We start from the raw sequence: 25,300 nt of genomic DNA on the forward strand, positions 1-25,300 counted from the left end.
CATAGGTAATTATCAGAAATATTTATTACTAATTGATACGTAGCTTTGCCACTTATCATCGTAAATGTTTCATAAAATTCATAAATAAGCAGGACTGTATAAGTTCGAAATACAATAATTTGCATTACCATTTGCAATCCAAATATCGCACTTAATTTATGCGATATCGAGCACAATTCGCGATGAACATGCCTGCAAAATGTGTTTAATGAGTAATATATTTAACATCATAGACTTACAAGTTTTAAATTTTTATCATAGTTACGTAATATCCTCTTTATAAAATTAATTTTTTAAGATTCCACATGGCACATTACATATATTTTTTTATTTTCTGAATTATTTTATATTTGTAGGGGAATTTTTTTATATTTGTAACAAAATTTTGCAAAATTATGTGTATATATATACATATATATATATATATATATATATATATATATTCACATAATTTTTTTATATATACACACACACGTGTGAGTGTGTGTGTGTGAATGCGCGCGCGCGCTTCAAATTAGTATCAGTAATTAATGTCGTTTTTCAAGTATGTAAATTTAAAATATATGTATATATAAATCTCTTACTACAATTGTTATTATTATCGCAGTAGGTAATTTGAAAGCTGCTACTGCATTTTTAGAAGCTTTTGATTATTCTTACATTAAAAGCCATATGTTGTGCTTAGAGGTTTCGGTACCGGTCATCTGACGCTTCATAAAGGGCGAAGTGGATGTTGCCCAAGCATGTCTTACTTGTTGTTTCTTCAACTCCGTTAATTTTTGAATATGTTGGTTGACATGTTGAAATTGATTTCCTATATATCTGCATGGAATGCGAAAACAAAATGTTATTTATAATCAATTTACGAATTTTTTTTACATTATTCTGTTTCATTAATGATAATTCAATTTCAATTTGATAATTTTGTGTTGTGTGCTATTAAAAATAATTTTTATTACATTGCAATGTTATATGTACAAACCTTAGTAATATCATATAATGTAAATCATAAATTATTACGGTTTGATACGGAAGGTTAAAAATTATTGCCAAGCATATGGCCATTACGGTATGAGATTCTGAGATGCGTACACAGAACCATAGGTAACTGATTATATTCATGATAATGCTCAAAATGATCCATTTAATAATCAGCCATATAATTTGTTTGCGCAGTTTTATATAATTATTCTGCGTTCCAAGCTTCTTTAATGTCTCGTTCACAATATTTAATCTATTTAGACAATCTTTAAATTTCTGAAATAAATAGGTACATTACAATACAAATTTATATATTTTAAAACAACCAATACATTATAAAGACAAAGATATTTATATTAATATTTTAGATGATATATATATTTATATGTAATATACAAATATATAATCCAAAATGTGAAATAGCAATTAAAAATATTTAAATATTAGTGTAATATTAATATATCTTTGAAAAGCTTGCAGTTATAGATACTAATATTTTTATTTTATTTCAAAGAAATATAAAATTATTATTGAAAGCTTTGCTGCAAAAAAAACGGAAAGTAATTATATTTCTTAAATTTGTAATATTTTTTGTTGATTTATTTTATAAGTGAATCCCATAACATGATATGACGCAAAAAATATTTTTCTTTAATTAAACTTAACAATAATTTGTCATTGTGTGTTATTGCAAATTTAAAATGAATGACGTATTAAAGAAAAATATTTTATATCGTGTTCTGCGTGACTAAACTTTGACTTGAATTTGAGACATTTTTAAAATAGGCTTATAATACAATACATGATTTTCTTATCAATTTATATTGCAAGTGTACGTGACAAAATAAAAAAAATCTTTTTTTAATGATTACATCAAATTAGCATACCTTATCATAATAGAAAGTAAGGACCATGTACAACACTCCGATAATTAAAGTTGTTTCACCAGCGAGATAAAAATCAATTTTGAATGTTTGGCAAATTATCTCTGCTTTAATGATAAAATAAATGTGAAGCAACCATTTTATCAGAATATAAAAGATGCTTAAATATAATTTTGCTCGACTTTGAGCATATTCAAACACCCCGAATCCACATAAAAACAATACAATTAAAAGTGGAGATATTGCCGCTTGAACATTCTTCATGACGACTTCTTCGCGGAATGTAACTAGGAACTCAGTTATGTAGGAAAATTAGTTGATCATGATAATGTAAAATACTAAAATTTATATTAATAGATATATGTATAATAATTGGACAACTGACAATTTTTTAAAATTAGCAATAATTTGCGTTAGTACTTATGTAGATTAAAAGAAATCGATCAACTGCAAATGAAGTTGTCTTTCTAAGAGTGAAACAGCTAAATTACTTTGAATTGTAGTGAAAAAAGCGGGAAAAAATGTTTTGCGCTTGTAAATTTTATTAGTTTTCTGTCAAATTTATATAATTTTTAAATGTATTTCTTCTATGGCTTTGCTAATAATACCATTATTATACTAAATGCAGATAATTGGTAGTATGCTGTTTGCATCATTATTTGAAGTCCAAATATCGCACTTAAATCATGCGATATCGAGATTAATTTGCGATGAATTATGATGCTTGCAAAATGTGTAGATTGAATAATATATTTAACATCATAAATTTGCAATTTCAAATTTTTATCATAGTTGTAATCTTCTCTATAAATTTTTTTTAAGATTTTATGGCACACACACACACATATAAATATAAATATATATATATATATATATATATTATATACCATTATTATATACCATCCTAACATGAGCCATATCATTTTCTTGCGTATGTTATGATAATTTGCCGTCACTCCAAGTTGTTCTAAAGTATTGTCGATAATAGCGATTTTTTTTATGCATTTTCTAAATTTCTGTAAGAAAATACACAATAAATAAATAACTAAAGATTATTAAAAAATTTAATTTTACAGTTTTATAAATCTATAATTTTTTATCTTATTACAAACTTGTTAATGTTAATAATCTAAAATTATCGTATTTTGGAAAAGTTAAATTGCTTTTTCAAATATTCTCTCTCTCCCTCTCTCTCTCTCTTTATATATATATATATATATATATATTTTTTTTTTTTAAATAGTTAAGTCAAATATATCTATCAAAAAAGAATTTTTTTATAATATATATTATACGAAGGCATAAAACATTTTACTTTTTTCATAGCATTTTATTTAGTTAAATGAAGATTATGTATTATGTCTAATTAGCTTACTTCACCACATAATGAATTAAATTATTTTAGCCATAATTAAAATACGATTAAAAATATTATTTATTATGAATGAATCATAAGCTAAATTTGTCATACCTTATTGTAATACACTCCATATGTAATTGTTATTAACGTTATAAATATATTAAAGTAAAACCAAATATGGTAACCTATAGGAAAGCAATGTAGAAGATAAGGAGAGACTGTATATATTAAAAGAAGGAAATAAATTAACCAAAAAAATAATATATATAGCAGGTTGAACCACAATTTTGGAACAGTTTGAAATTCGATAATCATTAAACCGCACACGTAACTAATTATCAGAAACGGTTTTAAAACTGCTTGAATATTCTTAATCATGGTATACCGGTTTGAGTGTGAACTGATGGTTGCATTAATTGCACCACTTGGTAATAGTAGATCTTTGTAGTTTTATTAAGATACACTTATGATAAAAATAATCGGTTTGTTTACACGGAAGCTACACGGTCGATTTAGCAAGATTAACGGGTCGCTTATTTTTAATGTGGAACAAATATATATTTACAATATTAATACAATTCATTTTTTTGATTATTATTTTACTCGAAAGTTTGTACATAACTATTATCTAAAATTTTATAAAATAACGAATATGCACATTTATTATAATTATATGCTAATATTTTCTCCTTAAACACTGCAAAAACAATTGTTATAAAGGCTATAAAAATGCTTAGTTCCAAGCAAATGTAAATAATAAAATATTAAAGTATATAAGACAGCATTATATACGTGTCATAAATATGACAATTGCATAGCAAACGAGATATGTGATAGCATTCATTTTGATTAATACTAATGAAATTATTATAAATAATTAATATAAGATTATGGAAATACAACAATAAAAAGTACACATTAATTCAAATAATATTTACAACATTCTGCTTTTTACTTGATAGTATCTCTGTAGGGTTGTGATTGAAGCGCAAATATTATGGTTGTCCCAATGTAATTTATACACTGAAAAAATTGTTTTTTAAAATATATTATTCGCATTTCTTTACAATATATTATTGTATGACAAATATTTAATTATTTAAATAAATTAATATTTTTTAAACTTAAAATTTAATTTTTGATGAATTTATCTAAAATTAAGTTAATTGAAGTGATTTATTGCAAAATAACTACACACCTCAAGGGTGAATTTATGACCGAAATAGAAAAATCCAAGTCCTGAGATTTGTAATGGCCTCTGTAATATTTGCAATAGAAATTGCATGATCTGTAAATAGTTAATTAAAATGCTAAATTTTGCGTAAACATACATATATTTAAATTATTGTATATTGCTTACATTTTTTTGTGTTTCGATGTCAAAGAGGAGATTTGTTAATTTATTCAGAAATAACTCTGTTCTATTTGCCTAATGTTACAATATAATTTTTTTAATTATATAATGTATATACACATACATGGATCAAAATAAGCTATAGGAGAATTATTATATTTTTCGAATAATTTAGAATATGGAAAAATTTTGAGCAACTGTATTTTAAAATAAATGCCCCAAAAAGAGCACATTTTTGAACATAAATATATGTAATTTCTTCACATTTGATTATTATTTTATTATAATTATTTAATTGTATAGTATTTTGTGTAAATTTGTGTACCTTAGCGCTAAGTTCCTCGCAGATATAATTAAAGGCAATCATTTTGACGACATTAATTGTGGCCCATATGTAATTATCAGAAATATTTATTGCTAATAGATACGTAGCTTTGCCACTTACCATCGTATATGTTTCATAAAATTCATAAATAAGCTGGACTGTATAAGTTCGAAATACAATAATTTGCATTACCATTTGCAATCCAAATATCGCACTTAATTTATGCGATATCGAGCACAATTCGCGATGAACATGCCTGCAAAATGTGTTTAATGAATAATATATTTAACATCATAGACTTACAAGTTTCAAATTTTTATCATAGTTACGTAATATCCTTTTTATAAAATTAATTTTTTAAGATTCCATGGCACATTACATATATTTTTTATTTTACTGAATTATTTTATATTTGTAAGGAAATATTTTTATATTTGTAACAAAATTTTGCAAAATTATGTGAATATATATATATTCACATAATTTTTTTATATGTACACACACACGTGTGTGTGTGGCGCGAGCGCGCTTCAAATTAGTATCAGTAATTAATGTCGTTTTTCAAGTATGTAAATTTAAAATATATGTATATATAAATCTCTTACTACAATTGTTATTATTATCGCAGTAGGTAATTTGAAAGCTGCTACTGCATTTTTAGAAGCTTTTGATTATTCTTACATTAAAAGCCATATGTTGTGCTTAGAGGTTTCGGTACCGGCCATCTGACGCTTCATAAAGGGCGAAGTGGATGTTGCCCAAGCATGTCTTACTTGTTGTTTCTTCAACTCCGTTGTATTTTGAATATGTTGGTTGACATGTTGAAATTGATTTCCTATATATCTGCATGGAATGCGAAAACAAAATGTTATTTATAATCAATTTACGAACTTTTTTTACATTATTCTGTTTCATTAATGATAATTCAATTTCAAGTTGATAATTTTGTGTTCTATTAAAAATAATTTTTATTACATTGCAATGTTATATGTACAAACCTTAGTAATATCATATAATGTAAATCATAAATTATTATGGTTTGATACGGAAGGTTAAAAATTATTGCCAAGCATATGGCCATTACGGTATGAGATTCTGAGATGCGTACACAGAACCATAGGTAACTGATTATATTCATGATAATGCTCAAAATGATCCATCCAATAATCAGCCATATAATTTGTTTGCGCAGTTTTATATAATTATTCTGCGTTCCAAGCTTCTTTAATGTCTCGTTCACAATATTTAATCTATTTAGACAATCTTTAAATTTCTGAAAAAAATAGGTACATTACAATACAAATTTATATATTTTAAAACAACCAATACATTATAAAGACAAAGATATTTATATTAATATTTTAGATGATATATATATTTATATGTAATATACAAATATTTAATCCAAAATGTGAAATAGCAATTAAAAATATTTAAATATTAGTGTAATATTAATATATCTTCTAAAAGCTTGCAGTTAGATACTAATATTTTTATTTTATTTTAAAGAAATATAAAATTATTATTGAAAGCTTTGCTGCAAAAAAACGGATTGTAATTATATTTTTTAAATTTGTAATATTTTTGTTGATTTATTTTATAAGTGAATCCCATAACATGATATGACGCAAAAAATATTTTTCCATAAACTTAACAATACTTTGTCATTGTGTGTTGTTGCAAATTTAAAATAAATGACGTATTAAAGAAAAATATTTTATATCGTGTTCTGCGTGACTAAACTTTGACTTGAATTTGAGACATTTTTAAAATAGGCTTATAATACAACCACATGATTTTTTTATTAATTTAGGTTGCAAGTGTACGTGACAAAATAAATAAAATCTTTTTTTAATGATTACATCATATTAGCATACCTTATCATAGTAGATAGTAAGGACCATGTACAACACTCCGATAATTAAAGTTATTTCAGCAGCGACATAAAAATCAATTTTGAATGTTTGGCAAATTATCTCTGCTTTAATGATAAAATAAATGTGAAGCAACCATTTTATCAGAATATAAAAGATGCTTAAATATAATTTTGCTCGACTTTGAGCATATTCAAACACCCCGAATCCACATAAAAACAATACAATTAAAAGTGGAGATATTGCCGCTTGAACATTCTTCATGACGACTTCTTCGCGGAATGTAACTAGGAACTCAGTTATGTAGGAAAATTAGTTGATCATGATAATGTAAAATACTAAAATTTATATTAATAGATATATGTATAATAATTGGACAACTGACAATTTTTTAAAATTAGCAATAATTTGCGTTAGTACTTATGTAGATTAAAAGAAATCGATCAACTGCAAATGAAGTTGTCTTTCTAAGAGTGAAACAGCTAAATTACTTTGAATTGTAGTGAAAAAAGCGGGAAAAAATGTTTTGCGCTTGTAAATTTTATTAGTTTTCTGTCAAATTTATATAATTTTTAAATGTATTTCTTCTATGGCTTTGCTAATAATACCATTATTATACTAAATGCAGATAATTGGTAGTATGCTGTTTGCATCATTATTTGAAGTCCAAATATCGCACTTAAATCATGCGATATCGAGATTAATTTGCGATGAATTATGATGCTTGCAAAATGTGTAGAATGAATAATATATTTAACATCATAAATTTGCAATTTCAAATTTTTATCATAGTTGTAATCTTCTCTATAAATTTTTTTTAAGATTTTATGGCACACACACATAACTATATATATATATATATATATATATATATTATATATATATATATATATATATATATTATATACCATTATTATATACCATTCCTAACATGAGCCATATCATTTTCTTGCGTATGTTATGATAATTTGCCGTCACTCCAAGTTGTTCTAAAGTATCGTCGATAATAGCGATTTTTTTTATGCATCTTCTAAATTTCTGTAAGAAAATTCACAATAAATAAATAACTAAAGATTATTAAAAAATTTAATTTTACAGTTTTATAAATCTATAATTTTTTATCTTATTACAAACTTGTTAATGTTAATAATCTAAAATTATCGTATTTTGGAAAAGTTAAATTGCTTTTTCAAATATTCTCTTCTCTCCCTCTCTCTCTCTTTATATATATATATATATATATATATTTTTTTTTTAAATAGTTGTGTCAAATATATCTATCAAAAAAGAATTTTTTTATAATATATATTATACGAAGGCATAAAACATTTTACTTTTTTCATAGCATTTTATTTAGTTAAATGAAGATTATGTATTATGTCTAGTTAGCTTACTTCACCACATAATGAATTAAATTATTTTAGCCATAATTAAAATACGATTAAAAATATTATTTATTATGAGTGAATCATAAGCTAAATTTGTCATACCTTATTGTAATACACTCCATATGTAATTGTTATTAACGTTATAAATACATTATAGTAAAACCAAATATGGTAACCTATAGGAAAGCAATGTAGAAGATAAGAAGAGACTGTATATATTAAAAGAAGGAAATAAATTAACCAAAAAAATAATATATATAGCAGGTTGAACCACAATCTTGGAACAGTTTGGAATTCGATAATCCTTAAACCGCACACGTAACTAATTATCAGAAACGGTTTTAAAACTGCTTGAATATTCTTAATCATGGTATACCGGTTTGAGTGTGAACTGATGGTTGCATTAATTGCACCACTTGGTAATAGTAGATTTTTGTAGTTTTATTAAGATACACTTATGATAAAAATAATCGATTTGTTTACACGGAAGCTACACGGTCGATTTAGCAAGATTAACGGGTCGCTTATTTTTAATGTGGAACAAATATATATTTACAATATTAATACAATTCATTTTTTTGATTATTATTTTACTCGAAAGTTTGTACATAACTATTATCTAAAATTTTATAAAATAACGAATATGCACATTTATTATAATTATATGTTAATATTTTCTTCTTAAACACTGCAAAAACAATTGTTATAAAGGCTATAAAAATGCTTAGTTCCAAGCAAATGTAAATAATAAAATATTAAAGTATATAAGACAGCATTATATACGTGTCATAAATTTGACAATTGCATAGCAAACGAGATATGTGATAGCATTCATTTTGATTAATACTAATGAAATTATTATAAATAATTAATATAAGATTATGGAAATACAACAATAAAAAGTACACATTAATTCAAATAATATTTACAACATTCTGCTTTTTACTTGATAGTATCTCTGTAAGGTTGTGATTGAAGCGCAAATATTATGATTGTCCCAATGTAATTTATACACTAAAAAAATTGTTTTTTTAAATATATTATTTGCATTTCTTTACAATATATTATTGTATGACAAATATTTAGTTATTTAAATAAATTTATATTTTTTAAACTTAAAATTTAATTTTTGATGAATTTATCTAAAATTAAGTTAATTAAAGTGATTTATTGGAAAATAACTACACACCTCAAGGGTGAATTTATGACCGAAATAGAAAAATCCAAGTCCTGAGATTTTTAATGGCCTCTGTAATATTTGCAATAGAAATTGCATGATCTGTAAATAGTTAATTAAAATGCTAAATTTTGCGTAAACATACATATATTTAAATTACTGTATATTGCTTACATTTTCTTGTGTTTCGATGTCAAAGAGAAGATTTGTTAATCTGTTCAGAAATAACTCGGTTCTATTTGCCTAATGTTACAATATAATTCTTTTATTTATATAATGTATATACACATACATGGATTAAAATAAGCTATAGGAAAATTATTATATTTTTCGAATAATTTAAAATTTGAAAAAATTTTGAGTAACTGTATTTTAAAATAAATGACTAAAAAAAAAGCACATTTTTTAACATAAATATATGTAATTTTTTCACATATTATTATTATTTTATTATAGTTATTTGATTGTATAGTATTTTGTATAAATTTGTGTACCTTAGTGTTAAGTTCCTCGCAGATATAATTAAAGGCAATCATTTTGATGACATTAAATGTAATCCATCCGTAATTATCAGAAGTATATATCGCTAATTGATACGTAGTTTTGACACTTACTGTCGTGATTGTTTCATAATATTCATAAATAAGCTGAACTGTTGATTGTCGAAATACTATAACTTGCATTACCATTTGCAATCCAAATACCACACTTAATTTATGAGATATCGTGCACAATTCGCGATGAACATGCCTGTAAAATGTGTTTAATGAATAATATATTTAACATCATTGATATACAAGTTTCAATTTTTTATCATAGTTACATAATATCTTTTTTATAAAATTAATTATTTTAAAATTCCATGGCACATTACATATATTTTTTATTTCACTGAATTTTTATATTGTATATCAGTAAGAGGTTACAAAATTTTGCAAAATTATGTGAATATGTATATATATACATACATATATATATATATATATATGTGTGTGTGTGTGTGTGTGTGTGCTTCAAGTAACAGTAATTAATGTCTTTTCTCAAGCATATAAATTTATAGTATATGTGTATATAAATTTCTTACTACAATTGTTATTATTATCGTAGTAGGCAATTTGAAAGCTGTTACTGCATTTAATATAATTTTAATTTAGAAGCTTTTGATTATTCTTACATTAGAAGCCATATGATGTGCTTAGAGGTTTCGGTACCGGCCATCTGACGCTTCATAAATGGCGAAGTGGATGTTGCCCAAGCATGTCTTACTTGTTGTTTTTTTAGCTCTGTTAATTTCTGAATATGTTGGTTAACATGTTCAAATTGATTTGCTATATATCTGCATGGAATGCGAAAATAAAATGTAATTTCTTATTAATTTGCGTCTTTTATTCTGTCTGATTCATTAATGACATTTCAATGTGAAGTTGACAATTTTGTGTTTTATTAAAAATTATCTTTATTACATTGCAATGTTATAAATACAAACCTTAATAGTATCATATAATGTAAATCATAAATTAAATTGATTTGATACGAATGGTTTAAAATTGTTGACAAGTATATGGCTATTACGGTATCAGATTCTGACATGTGTAGAGAGAACCATAGATAACTGATTATATTCATGAAAATGGCCGAAATAATCCATCCAATAATCAGCCATATAATTTGTTTGCGCAATTTTATATAATTATTCTGCGTTCCAAGCTTCTTTAATGTCTCGTTCACAATACTTAATCTATTCAGGCAATCTTTAAATTTCTGAAAGAGATAGGTATATTACAATACACACAAATACATATTTATATATTATAAAACAAATTATAAATACAAAGATATTTATATTAATATTAGATAATATAGTATTTATATATAATATACAAATATATAATCTAAAATGTGAAATATATAATAATATTTAAATATTAGTGCAATATTAATATATCTTTTAAAAGCTTGCAGTTAGATATTAATATTTTTATTTTATTTTAAAGAAATATAAAATTATTATTGAAAGCTTTGCTGCAAAAAAAAACGGATTGTAATTATATTTCTTAAATTTGTAATATTTTTTGTTGATTTATTTTATAAGTGAATCCCATAACATGATATGACGCAAAAAATTTTTTTCCATAAATTTAACAATAATTTGTCATTATGTGTTGTTGCAAATTTAAAATGAATGACGTATTAAAGAAAAATATTTAGATGTTTTATATGGTGTTCTGCGTGATTAAACTTAGACTTGAATTTGAGACATTTTGAAAGAGGCTTTTAATACAACCACATGATTTTCTTATTAATTTAGATTGCAAGTGTACGTGAGAAAATAAGGAAATCATTTTTTAATGATTACGTCAAATAAGCATACCTCAATATAATAGAAAGTAAGCACCATGTACAACACTCCGAAAATTAAAGTAATTTCAGCAGTGACAAGAATATCAGTTTTTAATATTAGGCAAATTGTCTTTGCTTTAATGATCAAATAAATGTGAAGCAACCATTTTATCAAAGTGTAAATGATGCTTAAACATAATTTTGCTTGACTTTGAGGATATTCAAACACCCCGAATCCACATAAAAACAACACAATTAAAAGGGAAGATATTGCCGCTTGAACATTCTTCATGACTTCTTCGCGGAATTTAACTAGGAACTCAGTTATGAAGTAAAATTAGTTGATCATGATAATGTGAAATAATAAAATCTATATTAATTGATATATGTATAATAATTGGACAGCTAACAATTATTTAAAATTGGCAATAATTTGCGTTAGTACTTATGTAGATTAAAAGAAATCGATCAACTGCAAATGAAGTTGTCTTTCTAAGAGTGAAACAGCTAAATTACTTTGAATTGTAGTGAAAAAAGCGGGAAAAAATGTTTCGCGTTTATAAATATTATTAGCTTTTTGTCAAAATTTTATAATTGTTTAACGTATTTCTTTTATTGCTTTGCTAATAATATCATTATTATAATTAGATGTAGTATTTGTCCCAAATTGGAAATAAATTATCTTATCTATTTATGTTTTATATATGTATATATATATTTTTAACATGTCTGTTGATATATGTATGTGTACATTTTCGATAAAAAAATTGTATATTATAATGTTAAATAATAATAAAAATATTTTATTTTTATTAGCTACTTGTAAAATTTAATCAGATTATGAATTTACAAAGTGTCACTTATTATTATTATTATTATTATTACATTATAATTATCTTTAAAACAAATCTACTTTACAAAGTTATAACCGAAATAGTAAAACCCCAGTGCTGAAATTCTTAATAACTTTCGTAACAATTGCAAGAAAAAATTGCATAATTTATAAATAATTTTACAATTAGTAATGGAATATAAGCATACACATTATTAAAATCGTATTACTTACGTTCTCTTGCGTTTCAATGTTAAAAGTAAGGTTGGTCAATGTATTGAGAAAAAGTTCGGTTCTGTTGGTTTAATATTAATTAAATTTGATTAAATTTGTTAAATTCATTGAATTTTAATTTTTTTGCAGCTTTTAAAATGGTATTCAAGAAGCAATTTAATTTATTACACTCAACGTGAGAATAACCAAAATATGTATTTAAAGATCTACATATATCGACATATTCTCTTGATGTCATAAAGTTGTAAATAATAGAAAGTCTATTTACAAATATTAGAGAATATGTATATTTTGATAGAAATTCCGTCGGAGATATTATTCAAAGCAATTATTTTTATGATGCCGCTTAAAGTTTAAACAAAAATAATTAAAATTTCGATCGTTTTTATACTAAACTGTCAATGAGATCTAAACTGAGAACTTACTTTGTTGTCAATTGTCTGTGAGATCATAAAGACTTCGACTTTGATACATAGTTTTGAGAAGATATACATTTCTTAATAATTTTTATTAATGTATTATCTGCACTTATGCAGATTAAAGGAGATCTATGAGAAAAAAGAAAATTCTTTGTAAAATAAACTAACAATATATTTCGAATTACAATGAAGTACTATAAAACTAAAAATTGATAGTACATAAATGATTTGTATTAAAATAAGAAAAATATAGTATCGCATATATATGACATCATTTTACAAGTATTTTTATGGTTTTTTTTTTATAAACTTGATACATTTTATAAAATAGCCATTGTTCAATATAAACATTGACTTTAAATCGTGCATTTGAAAGCATCGTTGCAGCATAAATTAAAATATAATTACATATTTGCATTTTCAGATACCATTTCCTCATTTTTAAAATAACATAATGCTTTTTGATATTTTTTAAATGTTTGTGTTTTGTATAACAATTATTGCGATTGTGGCAATGTTTCCTACAAGCTGAAAGAACGATTAATTTTTATATCAAGTTCTATCTATTTATAAAATTTGATTATTTGACTATTAAAGAAACTTTAATGAAATAATATATATTATTAATATATATATTTCTTATAATAAATATTTTATTTTTGATACTTAAATTATAACTAAAAATGTAGAAGTTTGTTTTTTGGATACTGATAATCATGTTATAATTATCTAAATAACTCCACAGACCTGTATTATGCACTTATAGCCATAAAAATAAAGTCCAAGTCCGGAAATTCTAAGTGGTTTTTGTAATAATTGTAATAGAAACTGCATAATCTATAAATAATTGTATAATTAGAAATGTTAAAAATCTTGTGCAAGCATACTTATAAAACAGAAATTGTCGCTTACATTATTTTGTGTCTCGACATCCATGTTAAGATTTGTTAATTTATTAAGAAACAGCTGGGTTCCGCTTGCCTAATATTAATTAAAATTGACATTCAATTTGATATACTAAATAAGATTAATTATTCTTATAACTTTTGACATGATGCTGAAACGAGAGCTTTGACTGATAATAACTGATCATCAATATAAATAGTTAAAGAATTATTTTCATAAATATATCGATGTTAACATATTTTATTGACGTGTATAAATAACGAAATATAATTATAAATATTATATAATTGTTTATATATATTTTTGTGCAAAAGTCTATATACCTTGGTATAAATTCCTTCGCAGATATAATTAAAAGTAATGATTTTTATGATGTTGATTATAACCCAAGTCATAGTAGTTAAAATATCCATTGCCAATAGATACCTCGAGTATGTGTTTATCACTAAAAATGCTTTATAAAAAACGGTAGCAAACTGTATAGAAGCAATCTGCAAAACGATCGTTTGTATCACCATTTGAAATCCAAATACTGTGTTTAATTCACGTGATATCGAGCACAGTTCCAAGTGTACATGCCTATAAAATACATTTGACATACGATATCATTATACGCATATTATATTTAGTAAATTATATATTGTATAAATTTGCATTATTATATGTATTATTATATAATAGATTTTTATTTCATGCATATTCGCGCAACTCTCAAATTTTTCTTTAATTACGGAAATGTTCTTACAAAAGACATGCATAACTTTGCAATATACTTTACCAGAATATAAATATGCATGTACAACTGTTCTTTTTGTCTGACAAATAACTATATTTTACGGAGTTGTAAAAATATATTTTTCTTTCTCTCGAAACACAATAAAAGCAATAAATGTCATTTTTTTAAATCTTTGTTAGCATGACTTTATTCTATTATTACTGAATGTAGTTTGAATATTGTGTATTATATGTAATATATATTCTTTCTTAATTGAACTTACATTAAAATCCATATGATTTGCTTAAATGTTTCGGTGCCAGACATTTGTCGATGAATAAAAAGTGAACTGGAAGTCGCCGAGGAATGTTTTGCTCGCCGTTTCTTTTTCTCCATAAGTTTTTGAATATGCTGATTTATGTGCTCGAATTGAGATTCGATGTATCTGTATTGAAAGTATGATGTCTTTTAGAATAATTAATTTATATAATATTTAATATAAATAATATGTGTATTTATTTTTGCGAAAACTTCAGTTTTATTATATTGCAATGTTATTAATACATACCTTAGCAGTATCATATATGTCAGATCATAGAGTATGGCTATATGATACATATGATTTAGGATAAACATTTGATATACGGCTATTACAGCGTAATACTTGGGAACATGTCCAACTATACATACACTGTCAAGTATATTTAAGAAGAAAACTAAGACAATCCATCCTATGAGCAGCCATTTAATACGCACGCGTAGTTTTATATAATTGTTTGGTGTTTCAAGTTTCTCCAAAGTATCAATCACAATATTTAACTTGTTTAAGCAACTTTTAAATTTCTAAAAACATTACGTTATACAGAAAGGGAATACATATTTCAAAAACTGCACATAAAATAAGACATTTACAATATTATTTAATATTTACAATATGTAAATTAATATACAAATTTACTTGTATCAAATAATGAATATTGAAGTATAAAATGTCTCTCTAAAATATTTGTATGTTAAACAGATTTGTACAATATTTAGATATTTACGTTTAAATAGTTTGGATTTATTCTGTATATTATATCATATAGGTATATTTTTGTATTATTTAGATTTTAAATTTATTTATTTATTTTACATTTAAATATGCTTTATATAATTTTAGTATGTGTTATTTTATATATATTATATTAAAAATAATGCAAATCTGTTTTCTCATTAACATATATACGCAATAACGCATTGATTTGTAATTGGCTGCGTTCTTAAATTTACTGAAAATTTATTATATATTACGTACATTAAATAGATATATTATATTGTCGATTTCAGTAGTGACAGTGAATTTTGGAATGCATTTTTTAATTTGATTTATATTATTTTCAATGTGGATGCAAATGCTATGTTCATAACTTAATCACGCGATGTTTTGCAATATTTTATTTTGAATATATGTATATATAAGAAGTTTGTAAAAATTTTTACTTTGTTTAATAATTGTAAAATTTTAAACTATCGTACCTTATTATACAATAAGTTAAGCAATACATATGCTATTGAACAACTTATGTAAATTATCGTTATTATAGGCATGCCTAATTCAAGTTTTTCATAAAATTTTATCGCTCTAATACTGAAGTATATATATGACAGCCATGATAATAAAATGTAAAGAATGGTAAAACGTAATCTCGGTTGACCCTCAGGATACTCAAATACTCCGAGTCCGCATAAGCACAACACGATCGAAACAGGACGTATAACTGCTTGAATATTTTGCATGGCACTTGTCAAAGTTGACTTGTACACTTACTTTCGTAATGTCCGTTGTAATACTGTAAAATAAAAAATACCTCGACATGGTCAGAAGATGAAACATCATGTATAAATTTACCAGCACTTAAGTAAATTAAACAGAATTGATCTTTCATCAAAAGCTAATGTTTTTCGAATTAAATCGTTTTTCGAATAAAATAATTAAAAGACACATAATAAAGCTACAATTCAAATGCGTACAAATATACGTACTTAAGTTTTTATAGGCCATTTTTTATATTTAGAACAATTAAAAATAACAATGAATAAATGGATAGTAAATAAACATTTACATAACATTTTAAATAAAAATTTATTTGAAAGAGTAAGAAACGGACGTATATTGATATTTATATTTTTTATTACATATATAGAATAAAATTTATATATATATATTTTATAATTTATTTTTATGTGTTTGCTTATTTATCTTCGTTAGATGGAATGTCATGATATGGATTCGGAATATGCATCTGTATTATAATCACCAAAACAGTCACAACTGATGCATAGAACTGAAAAATATATTTTATTTTTATCTAAATAAAGGACAACTTCTTAAACTACATAAATTGAAAAAAAAATTCTATAGAAAGATTCGTACTATTTTAAAATGCTTTAAAAATAAGCGCAATATTTTTTGTATTTTAATTTATTCATAATTTTATACACTACAACGTAGATCATACCTTTCGAACGAAGTTATAACCAAAGTTGAAGAATCCCATACCAGAAAATTTTAGCTCTCTTTGTTTTATTTGCAGTATAAATTGTAGAATCTAAATTTAAATGAATGATTTAATAAATATGAGATACAAACATATACATATATGGAATAGTTGAAAGTTGAAATATTACATGAAATTATGCGAGAATAATTTACCTGCTCTCGTAAGCCTTCTTCGGGATTTTTAGAGAATAATTTGTAAAGAATTGCTATGGTCTCGTTTGTCTAAAATTGCATTGATACAAAATGAAAATTTACAATGCCGAAAAATTTACACAAAAGGATTATGATCAAGTAATTTAGATGAAAAATGTTTAACAGCAGCTTTTTATGTTTTATTTCTTATTGTAGCAAAATGTATATTATTTAATTTTTATTATTATATTAATTTTTATTATTATATTAATTATAACATATATTGTATTGACAATTATTTTATTCTGTTACCTTATTGCAGATAGTTTGACATATCAGATTTAATGCGAGAAATTTCGCGTTATGTACGATTATCCATACACAGGTAAATAAGTTATCAAGAGTTTGTCCAATAGCAATATCTGTATCTATATCAATATATGATCTGTAAATATGACGACACACATCCACGAATAACACAAAGTAACATCCCATTTGAAGCGTCATCGATATGCTGAATATTTTGTTCAGCTCGCGTGATATGAGGCATAGTTGTAGATGGACGTGTCTAAAATTGAATTATAAAAGATCGCTCTAATTAAAATAAGTCATGGGTATGTACACAAATGATTAGAAAAGGATACTTATTGTTAGTGTATAGAAACATTGATGCAAGATTTAATTAATATTTCATAATATATATAATAATTTTTCTGACAAATTTACCTTAAAATCAATATATACTGCTCATATTCCTTGACTTCTATTCTTTGCTCATTAATTAATTGCAAGGTTAATTTATTTCGCTTTTTGGTACGCTCATTTTCTAACATATCATGAATATGCTCGTTGATTCGTTGAAATCTGGATCCAATGTATCTGAAGTTAATGAAGAACTAAAGCTGGAAAAAATTCGATATCTAGCTATGATCTTATTTATTTATTTTTTATTGTATTAATAAAGCGTGTAAATAATATAAATTGTATTAAATTTGACATAAAATTATATTCTTTAGATATAACTTATTTTGCATTCTTTAGTCAGTTTTCGAAGATTATCATTAATTTGATCAAACTTCAATCCTATATATATCTATACATATATAATCAAATTTTTTGATTATTTATTCTTATAAATCAAGAATAAATTTAAAATTTAAGAAGCTTCAAGTTTTTATATGTAATTTATTAATATTTCTAATATAAATTTTTTATAAATTATTGCATATGATTTCTTATATATATAGTGTCCCATAATTCGCGAATCACCTTTCATGGGCAGATAGAGCGTGTTAAACCGAATAGAAAAGTCCTGTATCATTTTGCGATATTCGCAATAATTATTGAGTTATTAACTAAAATATCTAAACGAATGAGCGAGTAGAAAGCAGTAGGCCGGAATCGGTGTGCATGTCGGATGACTTCTTTGTTATATGCCGCTTAGATCAAAAGTATCATATTACTTTTCGGCGCCGCTACATTGGTCGCCGCTCGTTGCATGACGCCGCCTCTCGATCAAATAATGCTTTCTACCTGCTTATTCGTTTAGATATTTTAATTCAATAACTCAATAATTATTGCAAATATTGCAAAATGATACATGAATTTTCTATTCGGTTTAACACGCTCTATCTGCCCATGAAAGGTGATTCGCGAATGTATATATATATATATACCTGTATATATATACAATAAAGGAATAACATATATATAATAATATTTTGTGTCCTCAAAATTATTTATACAATCTTTCTTTATTAAATAAAATTAAATTATTAAATGCAATTTAATCACATTAAAAAACACATTAAAATAATTTAAAACATATTTAAAACAATTTAATAATTAAGTCTAATTTTTTTTTAATTCTAGGAATTAATATTTTCAAATATCATTTTTCTAAGAATATAAAACTTTTTTATGTATGAATAAATTTATTTGAATTTATTTCTGTTAAAATTTAACAATTTTGATGACTCCAAATAACTAAAATGAAAGTAACTTTAAATTTGTTAACAACATTTTATGTCATTTGTTTAGTTTAGGTGTCCTATTATTATTTCAATAACACAAATTGTATATAAGAAAAATACATGAATTTTCTATTCTCTGCTCATGAAAGGTGATTCGCGAATTATGGGACACCTATATATATATGTATATATGCAAAATATAATTTTATTGTTCCTTAAGACACATTATACTCTTCAAATAAATATTGTTAATAGACTAAATTTCAACTTAAACGTCTTATGTAGTATTAAAAAATCTTTATTTATATGTATATCAATTTGTCTAAAAAAATCTAGATCTCAATTTTTCATATTGCAGTTATTTTTAAAAAATATTTTTGTTATACATTGTAAAATAATTTTGAAACATGCATATATATACTGACCTTAGGATAGTTATCCACATTAAAATATTGAGAGTATTGACATGAATTAAATGATTTGCTACAAAAGGAACACAGATACGAGCGAGACTAAAATATTCGTAGTTCAACCACAAACTGTCAGACGCATTTGTAAGAAAAATCAATGTAATCCATCCAATTATTATTCCAATTACCCAATTGTATAGCTGTCGATATTCTTTCGGCGTTCCGAGCACTTCCAATGTATCATCCATGATGGAAAGTTTATGTAAACATATTTTTAATTCCTTGAAACATAATAAAAAATACATCAATATATAATATAAATATGTAAATATAATATTAATGCACACAACACATAAATAAATATATAATCAATAATATTATATATTCTGTTTGCAACGAATAATGTAATACAAGTATAAAAAAATTCTCAAATATTTCCATTTTTTTTATAATCGTGAAAATTAATTCCTTTAATTAAAATGTATTTAAATAAATAAGATTTAACATTTTTCACGAATATAAAATAGTGAATTTTTACCTTAAAATAAAAGAGACTGACAAGCATCGACACAATTGCGGTGATTATTATAATTATATTAAACCAAGACACGAATAGGTACGCAGTGTAACTAGTGGAAACTAGGTAGTAAAAAAGATATGCGTAAAGACTCCACGTGATAAAGAAATATAAATATGTAAAATATGGCCTGGAGAGTCCAAGAGGATTTTCGAAGAAGCCCAAGCCGCAGAATGAGCTGACAATCAATAGTGGTGACAGAGCTGCCTGTATTGTTTTCGTCATAATTTTCGAATCACCTGTCACAAATGAATTATATTTTTTCTAAACAAAATATGAATACGTTTTGACAATTTTTACGATAATCCAAAAGATTGCGCTCATTATTCTTACACACTTTTTTGCAGAGTTTCTCCGAAACTTTGTAGCTTTCATACTGCGAGAAAATAAGTGCCATTTAACTAACGAGTATATCGAACGACGTGATAAATAAGTGAACAATCTAGATTAGGTAGCTATTTCCTTCAGGTATTGTTATCTATACACATTTAATTTTATAAAGTAAAATATAAATTCTTATGATATTGCGTCTCTAGCAAATGTAAATTTTAAGTGAATTAAATGAATTTAAGTAAAGTAGGAATTATTCTTTTTATGGGGAGAATAAAAAGCAAAAAGAGAGATGTTATCTAATTTTTTAGATAGTTCTTGAGAAATAATAAAGATATAATATAATATTATACAAAAATAATTTTTATACATATTATATTACTTTAAAATATATTATTTTTAAAGAATTTTATATAATTGTATATAAAATCTTATTTATAGTATAGAATCTTATTTAAAAAATACTCGTTGTTTCAAATTAGTTATATTAATATGTTTTTAAAATTTGATTATAGTATATAAAATAACATAGTGATGCTAGGTTTAGAAGATAAGATGCCATTTGAAAACTTCCAATGCAACATAATTCTGAATGAAGATACTTGTCGATGGAGAGATAATATTTCATGTTATTAAAACATATTATAATTTTTCTTACATATTGGAAGAAATGACAAATAATAATTATTAACTTTTTTTTTTAGAAATAGAATTTTATCAAATTTTATTACAAAGTTAGCATTAATGATTTCATCAAACATGTGTATTGATTTATATTGTGATCCATAATGTTGGCTTGTAATTACCAGGGTATAAAGTATATCGATGAACGGTATTAGTATATCGATGAACGGTAATTAGTGATAATTTGATTTCTTCTATGTATACATACGTCAGTTTATATTTATCTAGTACTACAGTAGGCATCGCATATGCTCGTGTGAAATCAATTACTTAAATTTTATTAAATCTTGCATCAATTTACCTACATTATTAAAAATGTCATAAATGTAGAATATGTAGTAAAATCTTTGATTTAAATTTAGAGTTGTTAATAACTATATAATTCCTTCATTTAGAAAGAAATATATTTTAAAATAATAAATATGAAGAAGCTAAAAATCACAATTTTACGAATATATTGTACCATAATTTAGTATACGTAAGATGTTAATTACATTTGTAAGTTTCTTTTATTTTCAACTATAACGTATCATAAACATTTACATTGAGATTGTATGCGATCATACGTTTTGATTATATGTGAATTTTTCGATATATCTTTGGTATATTCATCTTTTTAAAGTATCATCCTGCAAATTTGTATTAAACCACTAATTTGTATTGCATATTTCAAAACTTTAAAACAAAATATTAGGTGTACACACATTCATTTCCGCAATTGTAATAATGCTATACTTAAATAATAATAATAACATAACAAGAAGAAAATGCAAGATCTGTTAAATGGTCATCATTATTGTTTACTTGAACTACTGACCGTCTGTTCACACTCATTTAATGAATGCGTCGATTTGTAAGAGGATAATAGATTTTTATCATTATAATATATATTTCTCTTACAACATTTACTTATATTAAAATTATTCAATTAAAAACATATCTATAAAGTTTTATTAATTAATAATTATATTATTTAATTATTAAGTTTTTCTATTCAAAAAAATTCTTTTTTAAAAAACAGGTAATTGAAAAATGTATAACTAGTGCATATTTACAATTAATTTTAAGAATTTAGAAGCAAAAAGTAAATATTTTAATTTTTGTTATTCGTGCGCAGAATTAAACATATTCATGTTTTCCTAAAAAATATAGATATGCTAATTCATTCATATTTATTTTTATAATCTGTATTATTTAATTTGTGGAATTGGTAGGTGGAATATAGTGATTCGAATTTGGTAGACTCATCTGTATTATAATCACTAAGACGGTCGCCACGGACATGTAAAACTAAAAAAAATATCCTTTTATATTACATGATAAAGATAATTGTTGAATCAATTAATCGTATAAAATTGGAAAAGAATAAGAAATAAAATGACAATAAGAAACATATATACTAACTAAAGAAATAACAATTAAGTAACAAATCTAAAATACTACGTTTTTAGAACTTATCTTGGAATGTATCAAATATAATATTTTTTGTTTTATTTTATGTTGATTTAGAGTTAGCAAAATATATGACGTACCTTGCGAATTAAATTATAACCAAAGTAGAAAAGTCCCATGCCAGATAATTTTAGCTCCCTTTGTTTTATTTGTAATATAAATTGCAAAATCTGAATTTAAACAAATAATTAAATAAATCTAAAATATATATATGAGAGTTTTTATAATCAGATATTATGTAAAATTCTGTAGTATAATAATTTACCTGCTCGTTTAAATCTTTATCGGAATTATAGTTGGACAATTTATATAGAATTGCTATTGTTTCGTTCGCCTGGAATTATATTGATACAAAATTAAACCTAGCAATTATTATCAAAGGAAATGAGACTCAGTAACCTGGATAAAAACTGTGCAACGCTATTTATTAACGCTTATAAAAATTATCTTTTCTTAATATTTTTCATCATTTGCAACATGTATAATTATATCTGATAATTATATTAATTATAATTAATTGATAATTATTTACTTTTTTATTACCTTATCGCAAAGCGATTGACAGATATAATTCAGTGTGATAAATTTTACGTTATTAATAAAGCCAAAAATAAAAAGGGAAGAATTATCTATAGCTTGTCCAATTTCAGAAGCTATGTTTCCGTCTATATATATCCTATAAATTTGGCGAGACATGTCCACGCAAGTTACAAAATAATACGCCGTTTGTAGAGTCATTTGCACACTAAATACTTTGTTTAATTCACGTGATATGGAACATAGCTGCAGATGAAGGTGCCTATATAATAAAATAATAAAAAATTAGAATAAGTAAAGCAAATTATGATTATATAAAAAAAAGAAATGAACAAGAATACTTTGCTCATAAGGTACAATTGTCTGATTAAAATTTTAATTTAAAGAATCAGGTTTTGAAATTGAATTATTAAAAAAATAAATTTAAAAAGTTTTACATTATAATCCACATATACTGCTTGCATTTCTTGGTTTCTAGTCTTCTCTGATTAACTAGGATTAATTCATTTCTTTTTTTGTCTTGCTCTGTATTTTGCTGACATAGATCTCGAATGTATTCATTAATTCGCTGAAATCTGGAACCTGTGTACCTAAATGTAATGAAAAGCTAGAGCGGGAAGAGAATCCGATGTTTAACTAAAATTCTATATTAAAATCAAGAGATTACAATATATGTCTATTTTGGTTGCAGCATTGAAAATGATCTAAATTAAATTAAATGTAATTGTGCTTCTCTTTGCTTCCTCATATAGAGATAGCTTTATTTTTAGTTATTATTAGTAGGTACATTTTTCCATTAATTGCATTATTATTATTATATATTATTAATGATAAAATATCTTAAACATACACATCTATAAACAATTTAAAACATTTAAAAGAATCTAAAAAAATTTTTTTAAGTATTCCATGTTATAAACTTTTTTTAAATCATTTTTATTTTAAAATAACTTTACAGTATACGTACCCTACCATAATTCCACAAATCAAGACATTGAAGTTAACAACGTGATCCAAATAATTTCCTATAAATGGTACCAAAATACGAGTGATGCTGAAATATTCATAATTCAACCATACAATATCGGATATATCTACTAAAAGAGCTAGTGAAATCCATCCAGTTATTATTCCAATTAGCCAACTGTATAGCTGTCGATATTTTTTCGGCGTTCCGAGCATTTCCAAAGTATTATCCACGATGGAAAGTTTACGTATACATATTTTTGATTCCTTGGAACATAACATCGCATGATTACGTAATATATCAGAAAGTTATTGATAATGTGTTATAAATATATTTCCCCAAAAGGAATTATTAATATCATCAGTATTTTTAAAATATAAATTTAGCTCACACACACATTTGAAAATATAATAATATATATACAATATAATTTAAAATAATAGAAAATAATAGAGAGAAACTATATGTTAATATATAATATAAATATAATATTAATGCACACAACACGTAAATATATATATTTAATAATATTTTTATATTCAGCTTACAATGAATAATATAATACAAATATAAAAAATTTATTTTTAATTAAAAATTTTTTTAATTATGAAGGAAAATGAATTCCTTTAATTAAAATATATTTAAATATATAAAATTTAAACATTTTTGATAGATATGAAATAATGAATTTTTACCTTAAAATAAAAGAGACTGACAAGCATCGACACAATTGCGTTGATTATTATAATTATATTCAACCAAGATACGAATATGTACGCAGTGTAACTAGTAGAAACTAGGTAGTAAAAAAGATATGCGTAAAGACTCCACGTGATAAAGAAATATAAATATGTAAAATATGGCCTGGAGAGTCCAAGAGGATTTTCGAAGAAGCCCAAGCAACAGA

The 25,300-nt window shown here is 24.3% G+C and overlaps 2 protein-coding genes across 2 annotated transcripts; both read right to left on the reverse strand.

The window, feature by feature from the left end:
- Positions 1-656: 656 nt before the first annotated feature.
- Positions 657-20,648, reverse strand: LOC114932034 (uncharacterized). Its single transcript, XM_085483668.1, has 12 exons — positions 20,385-20,648; positions 19,862-20,127; positions 18,190-18,342; positions 17,776-18,031; positions 17,485-17,553; positions 17,291-17,380; positions 17,028-17,116; positions 15,073-15,234; positions 14,501-14,653; positions 10,518-10,679; positions 5,586-5,747; positions 657-822 (listed from the first exon to the last, which is right to left on the reverse strand). The coding sequence occupies exons 1-12, from the start codon at positions 20,646-20,648 to the stop codon at positions 657-659; spliced, it is 1,992 nt and encodes a 663-aa protein (XP_085339794.1).
- A 1,983-nt stretch (positions 20,649-22,631) lies between these two features.
- On the reverse strand, positions 22,632-24,674 carry LOC114932035 (uncharacterized). The gene is made up of 6 exons (XM_029304209.2): positions 24,394-24,674; positions 23,864-24,016; positions 23,433-23,688; positions 23,155-23,223; positions 22,970-23,059; positions 22,632-22,727 (listed from the first exon to the last, which is right to left on the reverse strand). Exons 1-6 carry the CDS (start codon positions 24,672-24,674, stop codon positions 22,632-22,634), a joined length of 945 nt encoding a protein of 314 aa, XP_029160042.2.
- Between the last annotated feature and the right edge of the window lie 626 nt (positions 24,675-25,300).

Source organism: Nylanderia fulva, unplaced genomic scaffold (genome assembly GCF_048542155.1).
Source record: "Nylanderia fulva isolate GAGA-0341 unplaced genomic scaffold, ASM4854215v1 Scaffold10, whole genome shotgun sequence".
In the NCBI taxonomy this organism is placed as follows: Eukaryota; Metazoa; Arthropoda; class Insecta; order Hymenoptera; family Formicidae; genus Nylanderia; species Nylanderia fulva.

Excerpts from the sequence above, each read along its gene's own strand:
- LOC114932034 (XM_085483668.1), bottom strand. The coding sequence starts at position 20,648 with ATGACGAAAACAATACAGGCAGCTCTGTCACCACTATTGATTGTCAGC. Across the intron at positions 17,381-17,484 it reads AAGAAGGCTTACGAGAGCAG|ATTCTACAATTTATACTGCA; the intron begins GTAAATTATTCT and ends ATTTAAATTTAG. Across the intron at positions 15,235-17,027 it reads ATTCCATCTAACGAAGATAA|ATACATCGAATCTCAATTCG; the intron begins ATAAGCAAACAC and ends CTTTCAATACAG.
- LOC114932035 (XM_029304209.2), bottom strand. The coding sequence starts at position 24,674 with ATGTTATGTTCCAAGGAATCAAAAATATGTATACGTAAACTTTCCATC. Across the intron at positions 23,689-23,863 it reads CAGTATATGTGGATTATAAT|GCACCTTCATCTGCAGCTAT; the intron begins GTAAAACTTTTT and ends TTTATTATATAG. Across the intron at positions 23,060-23,154 it reads ATAAAGATTTAAACGAGCAG|ATTTTGCAATTTATATTACA; the intron begins GTAAATTATTAT and ends GTTTAAATTCAG.